Source organism: Leopardus geoffroyi, chromosome B2 (genome assembly GCF_018350155.1).
Source record: "Leopardus geoffroyi isolate Oge1 chromosome B2, O.geoffroyi_Oge1_pat1.0, whole genome shotgun sequence".
Classification (NCBI taxonomy): domain Eukaryota; kingdom Metazoa; phylum Chordata; class Mammalia; order Carnivora; family Felidae; genus Leopardus; species Leopardus geoffroyi.
In genome coordinates this window covers 50293408-50315253 of record NC_059332.1, presented here as the reverse complement: position 1 = coordinate 50315253, position 21846 = coordinate 50293408, and the positions used below count along the sequence as shown (strand labels likewise).

Sequence of the window (21846 nt, the reverse complement as noted above, 5' to 3'; positions counted from 1 at the left end):
TGTTTTTGATCTTTGTTTCTCTCTGATTTTTTTTCTTTTTTAAATTTTATTTCTTTTTGAGAGCACGCACGAGCTGGAGAGGGGCAGGGAGAAAGGAGTACAGAGGATCCGAAGCGTGCTCTGCACTGACAGCGGAGAGCCCGAAGTGGGGCTTGAACTCCGTGCACAATGAGATAATGACCTAAACTGAAGTCAGACGCTTAACCGATGGAGTCACTCAGGCGTCCCCTCTCTGATTTTAAAAAACAGACCCATTGTTTATATCAGCACTTCTTTTTTTTTTTTAATTTTTTTTTAATGTTTTATTTATTTTTTGAGACAGAGACAGAGCATGGGGCAGGGGAGGGACAGAGAGAGAGGGAGACACAGAATCCGAAGCAGGCTCCAGGCTCTGAGCTGTCAGCACAGAACCTGATGCGGGACTCGAACTCACGAACCGTGAGATCATGACCTGAGCCAAAGTCAGACGGTTAACCCACTGAGCCACCCAGGCGCCCCATATCAGCACTTCTTAAATGTTAGCATGCATCAGAATCACATGGAGGTGTCATTAAGCATGGAGTCCTGGGCCATCCCGAGTTTCTGATCCAGCAGGCCTGATCCACAACAGCCCGTGTTTCCAAGCCCATAGGTGATGCCAGTGCTGTTGGTCCACAGCCACACTTTGCATAGCCCCAGTGTATTAGAACTATGGGCTATGTAACCTGCCCCTGATAGATGAAAACAACTTGGATTGCTTCCATTAGTGTATTGTTCAAAACAGTGCTGCCGTGCATAACCTCATCACATGTCATTGTGAACGTGGCAGGTATTACCACAAGATAAATTCCCAGAAGTGGAGTCGCCACATCAAAGGGTGGATGCACTTGTTATCTCAATAGAAATTGCCAAATTGCCCTTCCAAAGGGGTGGTCCATTTTGCACCCCCATCAGCGGTGTGTGAAGGAGAGGTTGTTTCTCCACAGCCTCAGCGAGAGTATGTTGTCAAGCTGTGGATCTTTGCCAATGTGATAGGTATGAAATGGCAGCTCATTGTAGTTTTCATTTGCATTTCCTTTCAGTGTAAGGTGGAGCATCTTTTAAATTTTTTCTGTAAATTGTTCGTATCCTTTGCCCATTTTTCTTTTGGATTTTTGATCTTTTTATTATCAAGTGTTTTACATATTAGCAAGCTTAGTCCTTTGTTTATGATCCGAATTATAAATATTTCCCCCTTAAGCGATCATTTCCCTTTTGATTTTTCTTGTGGTGGTGTTTTTTTTTTTTTTTCATATCTGAGTTCTTTTAGAACGTCACACTAACATGGAAACAGAGTTGGCCATAAGCACAGACACTAACAGAAAGTACATCTTATAAACCCAGATGTGCAGGCATTAGGAAAGGAACCAGGAGCAAAGACGCAGCCAGGATGGGCAGTGATGCTCTTTGAGCAACCAGTTTTTCACACAAAGGCTAGAAGTCTCGTTGGCAGGTGCCCAGACTCCAAGGATCTAAGAGGTGGATGGGATGGCTACAGACAGCCACCAACCAGCTCAAGTCATGGGAGGAGGGCCGAGATAGCACAGTAGTACCCGGACGGGATGGGAACATGTGAGGCAGACCAGAGAAGCTGCTTACAGGTGACACCAGAGGAAACAGGAATGTATCTCTTAGTCATAGGAAGCAAAGCAGGATGTCCATAAGAATGTTACTCCTGTAAAGGGGCAGCTGCTGACTGAGGCTGTTGGTCGAAACAGCCAAGGCTGTTATTGATTACTCTAGCTTTCTTTTTAAACTGTGATCAGAGATCAGCCAAGCAGATGCCACTTTTGATGAGGGCTGAGTAACTCGTCTACAGTTGGAAGATCGTTACTGAAGGTACTTTCTTCCAAAACTAGAGTAATGCCTACAGAAGGGCATATCGACATACTCCATGGGGGTGTGTAGGAAGGAGACTCCCAGGATGTTGCTATTGGAAAGTTGCAGGGATCATGTTGCCTGGGGGTTTACACACTGGTGGCCCATGGTCACCATGGCCCGGCAGGTCCATTGTTTCTGGTCAGTCTGGTGTTGGCCCATAAAGTGTTTTTTAAAACTTTGAATTTGTGTGCAGTATCTTTAAGTCAAGTGATTTCATGTAAAGATCTCTTTCTTTGCTTCTGGAATATCGAGAATCTGGACACACTGGGCTGTATCCCTCCCACGGCCTCCGTATCTGAGGAGCGACTTCCCCACTCCTTCTTCTCCCCCGGGGGACACACACTGTGCAGTTTCCCACAGTTACCGACTCCCCTCCAGTGTGTCCCTGACAGCGAGACTACCTGTCAGTCACTGTGTGTTCCACTTTTAAGTGTTCTTTTAGTAAGGTGGAGAAAGAAGAACGTGCCTCTCTCTCAAAGCAGAAATGTGAATGATAGACCAAGAAGGTGCGATGGTTGAAGGAAGTCAGTGGGAAGCATACTGTGGACGTGCAGATATTCCCTGGGTAACCAGCAGACCTCTGTGCCGAAAGGTTTTAGCTTACCACACCCAGACTGCTTTGCTCGTTTGGGTTACCCACCTGGTACCTGTCGGCATTTTGCTGCAACTCACAACCAGGGTGGCCTCCCTGGTGTAATAGCTCAGAGATGTGTTGCAAGTTACTTTTCAGAAAAAATTATACTAGGTTTCTGCCAAACCATTGTCAGCCTTTTTGAGAGCTCGTGCAAGACAGGGGCAGTGCTTGAAGAGCAAGAACTCCAGCCTGGGTCCTGAGAGGGTTTGTATTAGAATTAGTGAGCAACCAAAAATTAAAAAAAGAAAAAGAAAAATCTGCGGGAAACGGGGATTTGTTTATAGCCTCCTGGAAGAATACTTTGTGTTCACAAAGTATCCACCCAGCCTCCATGGCTCTGTGGAGAGCAGAAAGGGCCAAACCAGTTCACTTGCCTGCTTTTTTTTTTTTTTTTTTTCCAACGTTTATTTATTTTTGGGACAGAGAGAGACAGAGCATGAACGGGGGAGGGGCAGAGAGAGAGGGAGACACAGAATTGGAAACAGGCTCCAGGCTCTGAGCCATCAGCCCAGAGCCCGACGTGGGGCTCGAACTCACGGACCGCGAGATCGTGACCTGGCTGAAGTCGGACGCTTAACCGACTGCGCCACCCAGGCGCCCCATCACTTGCCTGCTTTGATCAAAAGTAGGAAAGTAGCAGTTAAGGGGAAAGCACCAGAGATCATGTGTATGAACCAGAGCATGTCTTCTCCATATTTGTGGATGCTGCTACCTGTTATGATTGTAGGAGAAAGACCTCAAAGGAGCAGATTATCACCAGTAAGGATGTGGGGCAAGGGGAGGGTGTGAGTGGCTTGTGTTGACCCTGAGGTGGCACTGGGGGGCTGGGCTGGGGTGCGGAAGCCCCTGGGAGACCTGAGGATGGCTGGTATCCCTTACCTCTCTCAACCCTGTGTTGTCAGCTGCTCTCCTTGCCCATTGAGAACCACTCCCTATGGCTGGCCCATCCCCCACCTCTATGTGGATGTGTCCTCTCCCCATCGCTGTGCCACCATCCGAGTGCAGGGCACCAACTGCACTGGGTGCTATGCTCAGGTCCCTCAGAGCGAGGCTTCTGCTCCCTCTTATTCCCCCTCAGCCTTCGGTCCACTTCAGAGCACTTCTCACACGTGGCCACTGGTGGTTTTTTTTTTTAATTTAAATATATAGAAGATGAAATTTGTGATCTTTACCATTTCTAAGTGTTCAGTAGCCGTTAAATGCATTCACATTGTCCTGCAAGGGATCTCCAGAATCCTATTCATCTTGCAAAACCACAACTTTGTAGCTATTATACAGCAACGCCCCATTCCCTCCACAGCCCCCACCTAGCATTCTGGTTTGTGCCTATGATTTTGACTACTTCTACCTTATAGGATGGAATCATCCAGTATGTCTTTTGTGATTGGCCTATTTCACTTAGTATGATATCCTGTAGGTTGATCTGTGCTGTAGCATGTGACAGGATTTCCTTCCTTTTTAAGGCTGAATAGTGTTCTGTTGTATGTGTATACCACATTTTGTTTATCCATCCGTCAATAGACGTTGGGGTCGTTTCCACCTTTGGCTATTGTGAAAAATGCTGCTGTGAACATGGGTGTACAAATATTTCTTTGAGATCCTGCTTTCAGTTGTTTTGAGTATATACTTAAAAGTGGAATTGCAGAATCACGTGGTGACTCCATTTTTAATTTTTTTTAAAGGGAATATAGTTGACATACAATGTTGTAGTAGTTTCTGGTGTGCAACAAGCATAGCGACTTGACATTACACTGTGCTCGTCACCAAAAGTGTAGTCACTGTCTGTCACCATATGACATTATTACAGCATCATTGACTAGACTCCCTATACTGGACTTGTCATCTCCATGAGTTACTTTTAACTAGTCGTGTAGGCTTCTTAATCCCCTTCACTTATTTCACTCATCACCTACCCCCACTGTCTGGCAACCAGCCATCTGTTCTCTCTCTATAGGAGTCTGTTTCTGTTTTGTTTTTTACATGCCACATAGAAGTGAAATCATAAGGTGTTTATGTTTCTCGGACTTACTTTACTTAGCATAATACCCTGTAGGTCCATCCATGTTGTCTCGAATGGCAAGATCTCCTTCGTTTTTATGGCTGAATAATAGCCCATTATATACATGTATATACCACATCTTCTTTATCAGTGGACACTTAGGTTGCTTCCATAATGTGGCTATTGTTAATAATGCTGCAGTAAACATAGGGGTGCATACATCTTTTCGAATGAGTGTTTTCGTTTTATTTGGGTAAATACCCAGTAGTAGAATTGCTGGATTGCATGGTATTTCTATTTTTAATTTTTTGGGGGGAAACTCCATACTGTTTTCCACAGTGGTTGGACCAATTTACATCCCCACCAACAGTGCACAGGGGTTCCCTATTCTCCACATTCTCACCAACGATTGTTATTTCTTGTCTGATTCTAGCCATTCTGACAGGTGTGATGAGGTATTCTCTCATTGTAGTTTTGATTTGCATTTCCCAGATGATTAGTGATGTTGAACATGTTTTCATGTGTGTTGGCCATCTGTATGTCTTCTTTGGAAACCTGTCTATTCAGGTCTTGTGCTCATTTTTAATCAGATCATTATTGTGTGTGTGTTGACTTGTATAAATTCTTTATATAGTTTGCATATTAACCCTTTATTAGATCACTTGCAAATAATCTCCTTCCAGTTTATAGGTTGCCTTTTTGTTTTGTTGATGGTTTCCTTTGCTGTGCAAAACCTTTTTATTTTGGAGTAGGCCCAATAGTTTATTTTTGCTTTTGTTTCCCTTGCCTTAGGGGATATATCCAGAAAAATGTTGCTAAGGCTGATGTCCAAGAGATTACTGCCTATGTTTTTGTTTGTCTAGGAGTTTTTATGGCTTCAGATCTTACAGTTAGGTCTTTAATCCATTTTGAGTTTACTATTTTTAATTTTTTAGGAACTACCATACTGTTTTCCATAGTGACTACCATTTTACAGTGCATAAAAGTTCGAATTTATCTACGTCCTCATCAACGCTTGTTATTTTCTGTTCTTTTTCATTTTTTTTTTTAAATTGTAGCCATTCTGATGGATGTGGGGTGGTTTCAATTTGTATTTCCCTAACAGTAATGATGGTGAGCACTTTGTCACATACATGTTGACCATTTGTACATCTCTTTTTTTTTAAGTTTATTTTTGAGAGGAGGGGGGAGGGGCAGAGAGAGAGAGGGGACAGAGAATCAGAAGTAGGCTCTGTGCTGGCAGCAGCAAGCCTGATGTGGGGCTCAAACTCACGAATCGTGAAATCGTGACCTGAGCCGAAATTGGACGCTTAATCAAGTGCCTCTAGTTATATGTCTTTTTTAGATAAATGTCTGTTCACATCCTTTGCCCATTTTTAATCTGGTTGTTTCAGTTTCTTGGTTGTTGCTGTGTTGTAGTTTTAGCCTCCGTAGTTTTTAAGTATGAGAATTTGGTGCACATCCACTAAGCTCCAAGAGGGCGGGTCTGTGCCCATCCTTCATGGTCTTCTCCCAGCACCCAGAATGGAGCTCTGCACATGGTTTATTTGTTGATGAAAAACATGCATGTGGCTCTCAACAGCGAAGGAACAAAAGAATGTATTAACTCATGCACTGATTCTTGTTTCAAGAGGGGTCTAAGGCTATGGTCACATCTCTTTGGAACCATGGTATTTGGGGGTGAAGAATAACAGGTGACCCTGAATAGGCCTTAAAGAAGATAACCCAAAGTCTTGACAGGTGTTATTTCACTATTGTTAGACTATACTTGAGTTTAAATCCCATTTTGCCTAGGGATGCTAGTCTTTTTTTAAAAAAATTTTTAATGTTTATTTTTGAGAGAGACAGGGTGCAAGTAGGGGAGGGACAGAGAGAGGGAGACAGAGAATCCAAAGCAGGCTCCAGGCTCCGAGCTGTCAGCACAGAGCCTGACGCAGGGCTTGAACTCCTGGACCGTGAGACCATGACCTGAGCCGAAGTCGGACTCTTAACCGACTGAGCCACCCAGGCGCCTATAACTCGTGATGCTGGTCTTGATGGAACTCTGCATGTGTTCAGTTATTTTATAGTTTCAAAATATACTACAATTGAACTTGTCTCCTCTGGTCCTCCATTCTGAAGGAGGCTAGGAAAGTGTCATCGCAGCCATCCTCTTGCCTCTAGTGCCTTCTCCGCCGGCCAGTGCCTGACTCCCCCTCCCAGCCCTCAGCCCCTGGGTGGGCCAGTCCCCCTGTGTTGCCCGTTGTGTCACTGACAGCCCTCTCCGTCTCTCATCCTGCTTTAATTCAGGCCTCCATGCTTACTTATTGTGGATCCGGAGGCAGCTCCCTGACTGGTGTCTTCACCTCCAGGCACGGAGCTGTTCACTGCTGCCAGAGTAAACTTTCCAAAACCCGTATTTTGTCATTTGCCTGTTGGATTTGAATTCTTCCATGTGTCCCATGTTGCCTCCAGGACAAAGCCCACCCCCTTTCACGCGGCGCCCGGGCACTCAACAGGCGCTGCGGTCTCATTCCCTGCAGCCTGTGCAGACACTACCTCCTCAGCCTAGATGCCTCCCTCCCCCCCGTGCTTCTCCCCAAGTTCCGGTGTCCTCCTGTTCACCCTGACCTGCTGCCCACCGCGCCCACCCAGCCAGGGTTGGGCCCTGGCCTGCCAGGGCCCGCTGGGGCGCTCTCTTTGCCTCTTGGCCCCACGTGCCTGTCTGTAGGGTAATTGTACGTTTACTTATCCGTCTCCTCACCGGTCTGTGTGCTCTGAAGTCCGGCCAGTATCCCTTATCTCCACACTCCGGCAGTTAGCCCAGTGCCCCTTACAGAGTAGGTTTTTGTGGAAAGGAGGAGGGAGAGGAAAAAGACAAGTCTGTCTGATTCCAGAGTTCACGTGCTCGCTGCCCTCTCCCCCCTCAGCGCCGTGGACCATCCCGTTCTCTCCGTCCCGGGAGGCAGAGGGGATGGTTTGACTCCCAGCATGACCCAGTCAGCTCTGCTTCGCTCCGTGGCCACCCCGAAACTCACCGGCCCTGGTCCACCTTCTGGTAAACGCATCCTGGCAGAGACAGATGACTCATGTGTGTGTGACTCGGCATGAGCACAGCACAGCTGGAAAGGCAGCCAGCGAGTCTGCTTGGTGGAGCCAGGGGGGCGTTTACAGAGCAGCAGAGACCCAGCGTGGGTTCATGAGCCCTTGCAACCCTAGCCTGCTAACTGGAACAAAAGTATAAATCCTCCTCTGTCCGTGGAGAACGAGGCCACCACAGCAGGGCTATACAAGGCTTCTTACATGTCTGGGATGCTGTCTAATTTATTACTATTAAATAATATTTTAATAGACTGCCATTTATGGCATGTTTGCCATGGGTGTAGGCACAGTGATAATCATCTTGATACAAATTATTTTATTTAATCCTCACACTAGCCCAACAACAGAAATAATAACAAATATACATAGGGCACTTGCTATGTACTAGATATTGTTCTCTGCACTTTGCTTTGAAGCCATCTGATTCTGAGGGAAACCTTACGATACAGGAACTGCTGTTACTCTAATTTTACAGATGAGGAAACTGAGGCACAGAAGAGTCACATATAGAGGTGCCCCAAAGTCACATAGGTAATGAGTGAGCTGTGATATAAACTCGGGCTTCTGAGTCCACGCTCCTAACCCCTACTCCATACTTCCGTGCTGAAGACGACAGTCCCATCTTCCAGGGATGGAAATTGTGGCTCAGAGAGGTTGGTCACTTCTGTATAGTCGCACAGCCAGGTAGCGATCGAGATGGTTTGTCTCTTATCCTGGCTCCTAACCACTGCGCTCTCCTGCCTAGATGCAGGAGATGTAGTCATCACCGTTTGTGCTTGGTTCTCCTTAATCCTCCCCATTGGCACTTACCAAGGGCGATGCCCATGGGGTGGGTAGGATTCTAGGGAAAAAGGTTTCTTCCAAGTCTAGGGGTACGGCATGGCGCCTTCTGCTTCAGAGATCTCTTCAGTTTGGGGTCCCAGAGCATTTCCTCAGCCCGGGGATGCTGACATGGCTTTTTTTTTTACCTCCACAGATAGTGAGACTGTGCACTACCACTATGGGCCAAAGGATCTGGTCACCATCTTGTTCTACGTCTTCATCACCATCATCTTGCACGCTGTGGTTCAGGAGTACATTTTAGATGTGAGTGACGCTGTCTGGACTCTGAGATCACAAGCTGGGGAGATGCGGTGGGCAGAAGGGCCTCGCCTTAGAGGACACTGCAGCTCTGTGCCCCTTTCCCTCCTAATCTGCATGCCCTGATTGGTCCTATTGACTGGACATCCATTGTGACACACTGTGGTTTCTGTCCCCTCTCACAGCCTTCTTAGTGCATGGGATGCAGCGTTTACTGCATGAAGGGACAGCTGCCCGAAATGGCAAGACACAGTGCTTATGGGTCTGTCATATGTGGCCTGATTGTGGGGTGTTTTCTTTACATCTAGGCTGAGGACCTCAATCTGGCCGCTTTCTCAACATGCTTGCTTGAACTGAGCGCTCCATGCACACAGCAAGCTTACACTGAATGGCCTGCCATGGCCGCTTCAGACTGCTATCCTTTCAAGGGTAGAAAATGGGAGTTTGAAGCCGCCCATTATGAATGCACCTGCATATATTAATATGCAGGATTCTCTTTATTCTTTAGAAAATCAGCAAACGGCTTCACCTCTCCAAGGTGAAACACAGCAAGTTCAACGAATCTGGACAGCTGGTCGTCTTTCATCTCAGCTCTGTGGTATGGTGCTTCTACGTGGTGGTGACGGTGAGTGGCCCCGGGGACCGCTGAAGCACAGGGCCTGGGCTTCCAGCAACACATCTCTTCTCAGATGGCTGATAAAATGACCGTGAAGGGCTAAGCAGGGAAGGAAAAGAGTCAGGAGCAGTTTGTAAAAGCTTTGAGCAGTTTCTTGGAACTACGGCTATTTTTGTATCCTCATGGTAGGAGAGAGGGGCCAGATGGTGTAGATGCTCTTTTAAAGCTGCAGAGAGCCCTCTTGTCCAAAAATAAACCCTTGTTATAGTTATTCTGTGATGCTATGATAATGGTACCATACCTCTACACAGCGCTGTATCATTTGACAGTGTCCTCCTACCAGTGCTATCCCACGAGATGAGTTGTTTGTTTATTCTGGTCCCCATGTTGATAGATTGATGGCATCCAAGATCAAATTTTGCAGTGTCCCCATGGTCATGTGGTTCTGAGGTGGCAAGGACCAGTCTGGGACTTAGGAGTCTGGTTCCAAGTTCAGCACACTTTCTGTTTTACCACACTGGCCCCCTGCAAGCATCCCCTTGTCCTCACATCAAATCCTGCGAGAGTCAGTGCCATTCCCACAAATGCCTGGGGGACCAGACAATTTATCTACCTCTCCTTTCTACACAATAGGACTCTTATTTCAAGCAGCCTTTGATACACCAGAATTCCTTACTAGCAAGGAATGCGGACAGTCCTTTGGGGTTCACTGTAACAAGACCTGGCCTGTGGTGCATGAAAGTGTTTAATTAGAAGCCCCCCACCCCCACGTGAAATATCTCCTGTCTGTAACTTGGTCCCTTTTTCTAGAGCTAGAGTCGTCCTGTGAGAAACACAGGCCTAGGGCTTGGAAAATTCAGCAACCCTGTGATCTCTAAGTTCCCTTCCCTGCCTTCCGCTGACCTCTCATTCCCTGCCTTCCGCTGACCTCTCACCCCCTTCTTCTTCCTTCAGTGACAGTGATGAACTTTCACATCCTAAGGAACTCTCTGCTTCCAGAGCTCAACGCTGAATTCACGTTCTGAGAGCAGGAGTCTGCATGTCCTTGTGTACATTGCTTGTATGTCTCTTATGCTTTAATCATGGAACCGTTTCCTAAACAGAACATTAGGAATTTTAAATGTAGGACCTGAGGCTTCTGTCCTCTTGAGCAGGACTGCCATGTTATACTGTCCCCAAAGGGAAAGATGTGCAGTGTGGCCCATATGAGGAGCGCCCCTTAATGTTGCACAGTGTGTGTCCAGGCCCCTTCAGGTCTATGTAATGCTGCCTTTCAGACTTCTCCCAACCTCTCGGTGTTTGCCCATGGAGTCCCTCTGCTGCTTTGAGGCTGAATGGCCTCAGGGTCTTTCAGAAGAAACATTGCCTCATCTCTGAATCACTTCTACCCCTCCTACTTCAACCCCAGATATTCTCCTGGAGCTGTCACACATTTAGACCAGATTCTGGAGGCCAAAAGCCACGTTATGTGACGTCTCTTCCAGTGCGTTAAATGCTCAACTGCTCTTTGTTTCTCAGGCCTTTAGGGGCTTAAAAATGATGCTCATTAGTCTGACAGCATGTAGCACTTTACTTGGGGAAGCTCATGACAGGCCTTTATTATGGTGACAGCCAGTTCCCCACTCAACATCTTCAGTAGAAAGTGGGGGCCATGGGGACCCTGGAAAGCTCCAGTGACCCCCAACTCCTAAGAGCACCATGCAGCTCCTGGCCCTCCTCTACTCCCACTGCACCATCCTGCAGGGAATAAAGATGATTGAAGAAGAAGGGAGGGTAGTTTTGTAAAAGGAGTGAGAAATAGCTAAGTGTTTCTTAAATCCTATTTTTCTGTTAGGATGAAATCTTCCTTGATTCTTGTCTTCCACTGTCTGCAGTCAGTTCATCAGCAGGTCCTGCGAACCCCACCTGCAGAGCTCACTGAGGTTCTATCCATGCTGTAGCCTGGCCCACCAGTTTCCACAGGGGAGATTTTGGCCCCTGGGGACATGGGGCTGGAGGGTGGAGCCCAGGAGTGCTGCTGAATGTCCTGCACTGCACGGGACAGCCCCCACCACCGAGAATTACCCAGCCCCAGATGTTGGTAGTGCCAAGGTTGGGAAGTCCTACTCCACAGTCCAAACCCACCATTATCTCTTGCCTGGACCACTGACCATTGTCCTTCTAGATGGAGACGTTTCCTCTCTTGTAGCCTCCCTCCACAATCCGTTTTCTTCTGCTTAGCCAGACAGGTCTTTTTAGAACATAAATGAAGTCCTGCACCCTTGTGTAAAAGTCCCTGTCCCTCTTGCAGCCAGTTAAGCCATTATCTTCCTCGCTCCTGTGATCTGGGTCCCACTATTACCTCTGCTCCTCTACCTCTCCTGGCTGTTCCTGATTCTTGCGCTTTGCGGGGGCGGTTCCTCTCCTCACATGCTCCACCCCCTGAATCCCAAGGCCGACTCCTTCCCATCTGAGTCTCCACATAAATGCCATCTCCTCAGAGAACCCCCTCCCCCAGTTTGTACTGCATGCACTACACCCATTGCTGTGGCATTTTTCTCATTCATGCATATATTCCGTGCTGTCTGTCTGTCCCACTAGACCCCGAGCTGCTTGTGAACAGCCTGCATGCTCACAGCGTCTCTAGTGCAGAGCCCGGCAGGTACTAAATGCTCACTAAACAGTGGTTGTGAGACGGAGGGGGTAAGCAGCAGTTACGTCTTCTTGCTCTGGCCCTTAACTGCTTTTAAAATAACAAGTCAATTGTTTTTGTAAACTTCTAGATGACTGTCTATTACATAAGAAATACATAAAAGGTTTTTTTTGTTTTTTTAAGTAAAAAATTTGCCCCAGATCCCTCCCCCTAGAAGTAACTGGTTTTGGGCAGTGGGGTTCGGACATTTCTCTCTGCATTTATACAAGCAGAGTGATGAGAGTGTGACTGGACCGACCAATAATTTATGAAAAGATCAACCTCCTACTGTTAACCTACTATGGGCTACTTCCTATTGACTGTTTAGAAAACACAACAAAACACGAGCACTCTATAGGGGAAAGCAGGGCGGGCCATGTTTGGTCTCCGTGCCGGCTTCCTGGGGATGTTTCCCTTCATGTTTTAAATCCTGAAGTCTGGTGCTCCTTGAGAGCCTGGTATGGGGAATGCTCTTCACCCTGGACTGATTTCCTGTTAACAGACTGGCTACTCAGAGCAGAACTTTAGTACATGATTGTTTCTGAAGGACAAACGCTATTGGTATGTCTGAATCTAGGTAGCAACTGTGGCTGTGTTATGACTGGATTCTGCTGTTTCTGTGGTTCTGTTTGTCCATTCACCAAAAAGGAAGGCTGCAGGGCAGGGGTGGGGGAGGGAGAGATTGCTCCAGTTTGCTCAGGCCTCACTTAGCTCGTAGGTTAAGGAGATAACAAAGGATTTCAAAAGTACCCAGGCCCCTCTCCCAGTGCCTGATGGGGCCTGGGATTCAGAGGGGGGTGGGGTGCAGGTGCTGGCTCTAGCCCTCTTGGCCCCCCATGATCTCAGGTACATGGCCTGCCAGACCTCTGAGGGCACCCCGGCCCCAGGCCGCCCTCAGGCAGCTGCCTGGCCCGAGGTCTGGAAAAGGCTGTTCTCAGAGCGGTGAGTCATTTTCCTCCGACTCCCCCACCCTCCCCGCTGCATACCCTCCCTGAACTCCCTGTGGACTGGACATTCACAAGCAGGCAGCATTTTTCTGGGGAGTTTTCTTGGCTTGTTGGCTTAAAAGTTCTGACCTCCTTGTCTCCTAAGAAAAGGCGCCAGGCCAAGGAGGTTCATGTTTAAAATCACAAGATCATCTGGGCTTTTAGGTTTTTCTCCATGCTGCTTCTCTTGGGCGGCCTTTTTTTGGGCAGAAGTTTTCCTCCCACCTCAGTCCCAGATGTACCATTTTCTTCATTAAATACATTGCTGCTTCTTCCATCATGGTGCATTCTTACCTCTGATTTCCCTGGACTGAGGTAGAGAGTGGAAGACCATATATATGGCTGTGTGCGTGGGTCCCCGTGAGCAGCAGAGAGGGAAGGCAGAGCCTGATAGCAGCGGTGTGGCAAAGTGCTCCTATCACCCTCCAGAGGCCCCGGAACTTTCCATCTGTGTGTGACTGAGGGAGGAGGCAGTGGTAGGAAGAAAGGACTGGGAGTGAGGCTGTGAGGGGATGGGGAGAGGCCTTTTCCTTCAGAAATGTTACCATGACCACACTGGTGCATGTGCCTGACTGGACCTGTCACTTTGGTCACTGTGCTAATGGGGCCCCAGCTTGTGGCCTGGGGGCTGGGGACTATACCTGAGATGTCCAAGGTAATGTAGTGACTTGAGGGTGGGTAGGTCAGGCCTCACATGGAAACACAGCTGTGGATCCACGAGGCAGTAAGTCAAGTGGTTGTCCCTGAACCACGTTGGCTTTGAGCACTGCTAACGCCCTGATCTTAGTCCCAGTGTGACATTTGAGTCTCGGTCTCCTCGTCAAAGCCGCCAGCTCAGTTTATTTTCTGACTTACTGAGGAACTGGGCTTGAGGTTATTGGGCCAGGACGTTGGTGGCCCAGCTCAGATTTCACCTATGCTGCTGAAAAACCATCTCATTTCGGGAGCTACTTCCTGTCTTTTCCTTTATTAGCCTGTTTGTGGAATGGGGTCATATTGATCTAACCATCTCTGAGTGACAAATAAGAGCCTTGTTTTCTCCCTCAGAAGGGAGAAATCACCTAAAGCGTTCATCATTGATTCATTCATTCAACCAACAAGTTTTTATTGGATTCCTGTAACGTCAGCTGACTCTTGCTCATGGTGGATTGTTTCCTCTTATGTTTTGTAATTTTGGATTGTAATCTCCTCTTTAGCAAGATTTTAATGCATGAGAATCCTGTACATCCTTGGATGAGAGTATGTCCCAATGGTGTCACAGTAGCATTAACACTAATTTCTTAGCCTGGTGGTTCCTGGACCATACAAGTGGTTATAAATTTGAACTCCAAACCCATCTGAAAGTGAACCCAAGGTTACAGATTTTCAAGGGCTAATATATTTTAGTTTTCATTCTGAGCACAGGGTGAGCAAACAGCTTCTTTATCTCCTTTTATTGTTGCCAGACTATAGTCGACCCTTTCTCTAGTCTCATCCAAACTAATGCAGACTCTAGTCTAACCTTCTCTTGAAGTTTGTAGCCATTGAGGGGTCCTGATATTTTTAAAAATTTTTTTCAATGTTGGTTTATTTTTGAGAGGGAAGGAGAGAGAATGAGAACGAGCGGGGGACGGGCAGAGAGAGAGGGAGACACACAATCTGAAGCAGGCTCCAGGCTCTGAGCTGTCAGCACAGAGCCTGACACGGGGCTCAAACTCACTGACCATGAGATCATGACCTGAGCCGAAGTTGGACACTTAACCGACTGAGCCACCCAGGTGCCCCAGGGATCCTGATTTTATACAAGGGTCTTGGGCTCCAACTCGCGAGGCATCATCTTCTGTTCCCACATGGGCATGACCACCCTGGTCCAAGACTAGGGCCTTTTGGGCTGCCTCAGCCTCCCCTTACTGCTTAGGCTTTTAGCCTTCTAGCCCTTTTGAATTCCAAAGGTTTTCCCTTTCTGGTAAAAACCTTTTGAATACAAAAGAATTAGTTGCTAGGTTTCACTCAGCATTTCTAGATGTTTTGTGATGGGAGGGTTTTCAGGTTACCTCGCCCACTCTGTAATAGGCCCTGGGCTAGGTGCTGGAGGTGTAAAGAAGGGCATGATGAGACCCATGAGCTTGCAGAGTAATGGAGATCTCTCGCAATGTATCACACTTACAAGGCCTCTGGGGTGAGGCCTCCTAGGGTGGCCTGTGCGGTCCTGCATTCTTTTTACTGCCAGAGTTGTGAAAAGCCAAAGCAGGCTTTCATTTTTCCAGTGGATGGTGATTCTAGAGGTCACGTGCTTACTCATTCTACAAGCATTTCCTGAGTGCGTTCATGCCAGGCATCATGCTAGACACATAAACATGAGGTATCACATTTATTTCTAACAATAACTCTGGGAGGGTATTTTTGTCCTCATTTAAAGATGACCCAACTGAAGCTTAGGGAGACGAGCTTGCTCAGAGGCTAGAGCCAGTAAGTCCCAGATCCATGTCCAGACACAGGTCTTCAAACCCCAGAGTAGAGCATTTTCACAATAAAGAAGCCAGTTGAGGGCCGGGTGGCTCCCATTCAGAGAAGGCCTTCGTTTTCACGTTTCCTGTACCTTCCTCTTCCTGGCAGCTGGGGATTGGATGTGCCCCTGACCCCTAGGCCTGCCCAGGGCCCCAGCGGGTCTCATATCCACATCTCTAAACACTACCTCTTCTTGCCCACTACAGGAAGGATATTTAACAAACCCAAGAAGCCTCTGGGAAGACTACCCACACGTGTACCTCCCGTGAGTATTCTCATGACTTGGTCTCCAGGGAGGAGCAAGCTGGTCCACCGGCTTCCCCGCCCCAGAGAACTCCAGGCCAGCTGGCAGGAGGAGCAGGTTGCACCTCGAGCCTATGGGGGCCCAGTGTTGTAGATGGCAGTCTCGTCCGGGAGCTGCTTCCTCCTAGGGTGCTTGACTGGACAACCCCCAAATGAAATGTCTTCTGCGGTAGCCCCCGTCACGGAGTGGGTGTCCTAGCTCAGGCTGCTGTGCCAGGACCCCGTAGGCTGCGTGGCTTATAAACAACAGAAACTTCTCACAGTTCTGGAGGCTGAAAAGCCCAAGATGAGGACGCCGGCAGTTTTGGCGTCTGGTTCATAGATGGCTGTCTTCTGGCCGTATCCTCATGTGGAGGAGCAGAGAAGGAGCCCTCTGGGGTCTGTTTGACGAGGGCACGAATCCCATTACTGAGGTCCCCGTCCTCACTGCTAGATCTCCTCCCAAAGGCCCACACCTCCTAGCACCGTCACATTGGGATTCGGGTTCCAACATAGGAATTTTGAGGGGACGCACACATTTAGTTCACAGCAGGCACCTAAACGGTCGGAAGACGGATACGCAAGCGGAGCATCTCCGTAACGCTCTCTGGGCTTTGTACGTCCTTGGTGACCTGCGTTCGTGCACCACACACCGTCCACCCAGCCTCGCGTGGTGGGTGCCCCTCCAGAGGCAGCACCCCCTTCCCCTCCTGCTCTGTGCTGCCAAGACCCCAGAAGGGCAGCACCAGGTCTGCCTCCCACAGGACACCCTCCCTGCCGTTCCTGGCCACCCTTCGGAACCACAACAGCACAGGGCTAACAGCTGCACGAGGACCCTCCTTTGCTTAAATCTGTTCACTCTTCAGTATATTGGTGCCCCGTCTTCCTTGTCCTTGCTCAGCCTTCCCTTCTCCAAGCTGAAGAACCTTCCTCCTCTGTACTCTTTTCACCATTTTTGTTTCTTTCTGTGGACTCCGTGTCCCGTTAAGTGGTCCCGTCTGTGGAGCAGGGTCCCCGGGTGTGGGGCCTCCCTCCCGCAGTCCTGGCCCAGCTCGTCCCACGGTCCTCGGCCTCACCTTTTTGTCCTGTGTTTTGCGAGCACCTGCAGGGGTAGTCTTCTCCCTCCCGTGTGACTCGTTTCCTTGTCTCCAGCTTCCAGGTGAAGTTTTTCTACCTGTGCCAGCTGGCCTACTGGCTGCATGCACTGCCTGAGCTGTACTTCCAGAAGGTACGGAAGGTGAGTACTCGTTTCCCCCTTGGAAGGTGCGTGCCCTTCACTCCCCTCCTGCTCTTCCCAGCCTCCTTCCCCTGAGCCTTCCTCCAGAAGTGCAGAGCTGGGTGGGGACAGGGGACGTGTTGGCGGGTTGAGGAAAATGCTGAGCCAGCGAAGTCTCCGCAAAGATCTCCCTGAGAGCAGGCCACCAGCGGGTCTCCTGCCGCCCACACTAGACGTGTGGCTTTGGGGGAGGTCTACCTCTTGTCTTCCGGGTAGTGGATCAGAGGTTTTTGCCTTTCCCAGTCTTTTTTTTTTTTTTTTTTTTTTTTAAATAGCCTTCCTCTGAATTATTTCCAGAAGCCCTGTTCCCCAGTCCCTGTCTCTTCTTTCTCAACCCAGCCCTGCCACATGGACCTGAAGCCAGCACCTCGTCCTCTGACTTCCCAGCAGCCTGGTGCATGGGCCTCTGGTGTGATCTGGACTGTCTGTGTCAGAGCAACCCGGCCTGCTGCCCTCTCGCCGCCCCTCTGTACCTCCCCTCTGCGGAGAGGAGGTGGGGATGAGCACATTTACTGCCTGCTTCTCTTGTTTGCAGGAGGAAATTCCCCGCCAGCTCCAGTACATCTGTCTGTACCTGGTCCACATAGCTGGAGCATACCTCTTAAAGTGAGTGAGATCCCGGAGCCTGTCACATTTCTGTGCCCTTTTATGTCCGTGCGTCTCTCCACACATTCAGTTAGGAGGCGGTTAATGCACACCTTCTGTTTGCCAAGCACCGTGCTAAGACCTGGGGATACAAAGGTGGTGATTCCCTTGTCTTTAGTGGTTCATGCTCAGCCTAGTAGGAGTGACAGCAGAGGCACAGGTCAGGACAGCTTAATGAGATGATGGCTGTGCTACAATATGGGTCATCTGCCGTGGGAACCCAGAAGAGGGACTAACGCATCCTGAGACAGAGCCAGGGAAGGCTTCGAGGGATGCTGGCACTTGAACCGTGCCTTTGAAGTCGGAGGAATGGCCATGGTGTGTGGCCTTGAGTGTCTTTTACAGAAAGAATCCTGATGAGTAGATATGTCGTTGCTAATTTGGAATTTTCCTGAGCTTTATCCGAGCAGGATAGGAGAACACCCTGTACTTTCTCTGGGCTGACGTTTTAAGGGTTTGTGATGTGTAACTTTCTGCTAAGCTGCTTGGAGGTCCTTGGGCCTGTCATCTCCTAGGCCCTCACAGCAGGCTTCCTGTGAGGATGAGGGACCTGGGGTAATGGAATTAGGAGGATGGCAGCTCTCAAATATGCTCTTTTCCCTGGAGGCGTGAAATAGCATCAACACCTGGATGGGTCCTTGGAGGCCAAAGCTTCTATGGTGGGACCAGCCTTGCTCTTGTGCTGCACCCCACCCAGCAGTGTGTGGCGAGGACCAGGGAGAGAACCTTCAGGCAGGACCATGTGGAAAGAGAGCTTCTTGCTACTTGTCGGGTCCCTGCTGTATCGTCAGTGTTCCTCCCAAAGAAAGGAGATGCTCTAAGATCCGCTTTTCCCACAGCTGATGTGTCCCACGGAAGGAGAAGGGCAGGTGTCAGACCCTGTTTGGGCGAGTCCTGTGATTCTTGTTTTGGGATGAGGATAGAAGTGAGAGGGCAGGGAGCAGCAGGCCCTCCAAAACGAGGCCCATTCCCTTTCCAGCGATGCTGGTGCAGCCGCCTCTCTGCTCCTGTAAGGACCGTGGCCTGGCCTTCCTTTGCTTCCATCCTTGCTGTGGTTTTCAGAAGTGAGTGTGGGGACAGGAGAGACCCCTGACTACAGGATTTCCCAAGGGAGGCAGACCTCTGAAATGCTGAATGATTGCAGAGTCTTGTTTTGGTGAAGAGCTTGACTTTTAGAGGCCTTCACTTGCTTGACACGTACCTGAGCTCCTCCTCTGGGCCAGGCACTGCTCTTGGAGCCGAAGTTACCCCTGGGTGAAGTCAGACCAAGGCCTTGTTCTCCTGGGGTGTCCAATCTAGAGGGAGTCAGACAATTAACAAGAAAATAGCTTCCTGTGTTGGTAAATGCGATGAAGAAAATACTAGGGGCGCCTGGGTGGCTTAGTTGGTTGAACGTCTGACTCTTGATTTCTGTTCAGGTCATGGTCCCAGGGTCATGAGATCAAGCCCTACATTGGGCTCCTCATTGGGTACGGAGCCTGCTTGAGATATTTTCTCTCTCTCCCTCTGTCCCCCTGTGTCCCTCTGTCCCCCTCCCCCCTCCCCTCTCCCCCCTCCCCCCTCCCCTCTCCCCTCTCCCCTCTCCCCTCTCCCCTCTCCCCTCTCCCCCCTCGCCTCTCCCCCCTCGCCTCTCCCCCCTCGCCTCTCCCCCCTCGCCTCTCCCCCCTCGCCTCTCCCCCCTCGCCTCTCCCCCCTCGCCTCTCCCCCCTCGCCTCTCCCCCCTCGCCTCTCCCCCCTCGCCTCTCCCCCCTCCCCTCTCCCCCCTCCCCTCTCCCCCCTCGCCTCTCCCCCCTCGCCTCTCCCCCCTCGCCTCTCCCCCCTCGCCTCTCCCCCCTCGCCTCTCCCCCCTCCCCTCTCCCCCCTCCCCTCTCCCCCCTCCCCTCTCCCCCCTCCCCTCCCCTCTCCCCCCTCCCCTCTCCCCCCTCTCCCCCCTCTCCCCCCGTCTCCCCCCCTCTCCCCCCCTCCCCCCTCTCTCCCCCATCTCCCTGCCCCCCTTCCCTCTCCCCTGAGATATTCATTCATTCATTCATTTTGTCTCTTTCTCTCCCTGTCCCCCTGCTCCTCTCCCCTGCTCACTAGTGCACTCTCTAAAACAATAAAGTAGGGTAATGTAACAGTGACCTGTCTACGTGGCACCTTTGTCGTGGGGAAGGCGGTGACTCAGGTTGAGGCAGGTATGACGAGAGTCAGGCATGTGAAGATCTGGGGGGAGAGCTGTGTGGGCAGAGAAACAGCAGGTGCAGAGGCCCTGAGGTGTTCGTAAAGCCCACTGTGGCTGGAATGCAGAAAATGAGTTTTGACATGAGGTCACTGGGCACGGTCATATTGGACTTTCTAGGTCACGTGAAGACCTTGGATAGTGCTCCCATCATTCTCTTGACCATCCTCAGGACCCAGTGACCACCCCACTGGATTCTGCACTGCTTTGGTTTTGTTGGGTGGAATTGGCCGGGCCCTTCATTAGCACAGCCTGTGGGGCTGCTCCCACATTTTCTTATTGACTGCCTGAAGCCCTGCATGTTCAGCAGGGTCTGCGGTTTCTCTTCGCAGTCTTTCTCCATTTGAGCTACAGTTGACATCTGTAGCAAACCGCCTAAGAAAGCCGGTAACGCCACCACGCCTGGAATTGAGGGGAGGGGGTGTCTGAGTGGGTGCAGATTTTTAAGAGGTGGGTTCAGTAGCACATCTCTTTGCATTATGTTGAGTTTTGCTTCTTCTTGTACCTCTTAGCTGTGAAGACTTGGATAATGAAAAACCAGACGGGAATCCTTTGTATTTCTGTGTACAAAGCTCAGTCACTTGTTCTGAGCACCTTTTATGCACTGGGTCCTGGGCCCGGTAAAGAATGCATGGTGACTGGTGCCGTGGAGCCTAAGCTAGGTTCACTGTGGGAGCGGTGAGGGGCCCCTGACCCAGACAGGACAGGCGAAGGCCTGGGGGATTCAGTATTATGTTAAAGGTGTGACGGCAGAACTGAATCTTGTAGGGTGAGGAGGGCCAGCCAGGGAAAGCTGGTGAGGAGAGCAGAGCCCAGGGTGCGGGGTGCCTCACGCTCTGTGGCATCCCAGGGGGGAACTGTGAGGCTTGTCCGTTTCTCCCAGCCTCAGCCGCCTGGGCCTGATCTTGCTGCTGCTGCAGTACTCAACTGAGTTCCTCTTCCACATGGCTCGACTCTTCTACTTTGCCGATGAGAACAACGAGAAGCTGTAAGTAGTGTAAAGCAGGCTGGCCCGCTCACAGTGCTGTGGGCAGGAGCCTCCCATGAGGCCTGGCTGATAGTGCCCCTTCCTGCAGATGGAACCCCAGGGTTGTTTTTTTGGAGTATCTTAATCCAGAGATCTCCTCCCTCAAACACCCCGATGCGCTACCTCCACACCCTCTTTCCACTTGGCGTTGCTTCTGGAGAAGTGGGTGAAAGCTCCCTCACCGGCCCTAAAGGCTGACGTCCCTTTGCCACCTCCACGAGCAGGTTTAATGCCTGGGCTGCTGTGTTTGGGGTCACCCGCCTCTTCATCCTCACACTCGCCGTGCTGGCCATCGGCTTTGGACTCGCTCGCATAGAAAACCAGGCCTTTGATCCCGAGAAAGGAAACTTCAACACCTTACTCTGCAGGTGAGTTGGGAAAAAGCCCCCGGAGATAAATCAAGGCTCCCTGAGTGCTGCCAGGAGCCTCCTGAACTTGGCACAACTTCAGAAGGTCAGGGGGCAATAGACCCCCGGGGTCTGCCGCACATTGATGTTTAGCTGGAGATCTGTAGACATCAGGCCTGAGGGGAGAAGGAGTGCCAGCCTTCTGCCTCCAGCAAAACCATCTCCACCACCTGCTGGGACTCTAGTCGAGGTCCCCAAGCCGGAATCCCCTCCCCCTTGTCCAGTGCTTCAAGTGCATGATAGGTGACCTCTCTAGCCCCTCAGCTGATCATTACAGCCACGTGTGCTCAGCAGCGCGGCCTGTGGCCTCCCATAGTAGCAGGGAAAGTGGGGAGGAAGCTGTTGTGTTCCCATGTGACCCTTGGGCCTGGGAGGGTGTGTGATTGATCCATTGTTGCTCAGCTTTTAAGTGGCATTCTAAATGAGAAGCCACTCTTCTAGAATTATTCTGCTGTATTGTAATTCAATTCAGTTGAATTCTTTCAGTATATGTACATGGAGCTTAGTCATGCTGTTTGTTGTGGGTACAGAAAAGACA

General features: G+C 49.9%; 1 protein-coding gene across 2 annotated transcripts in view; it reads left to right on the top strand.

The window, feature by feature from the left end:
- TRAM2 (translocation associated membrane protein 2) overlaps window positions 1-21846 on the top strand; it is an 83801-nt gene that overhangs the window by 55045 nt on the left and 6910 nt on the right. For both annotated transcript variants that reach the window (XM_045498526.1, XM_045498527.1), the window contains exons 3-9: window positions 8590-8699; window positions 9202-9318; window positions 15660-15718; window positions 16888-16972; window positions 17547-17617; window positions 20758-20862; window positions 21126-21269. In XM_045498526.1, the coding sequence (XP_045354482.1) occupies window positions 8590-8699; window positions 9202-9318; window positions 15660-15718; window positions 16888-16972; window positions 17547-17617; window positions 20758-20862; window positions 21126-21269 (691 nt within the window). The remainder of the gene's footprint in view (window positions 1-8589; window positions 8700-9201; window positions 9319-15659; window positions 15719-16887; window positions 16973-17546; window positions 17618-20757; window positions 20863-21125; window positions 21270-21846) is intronic.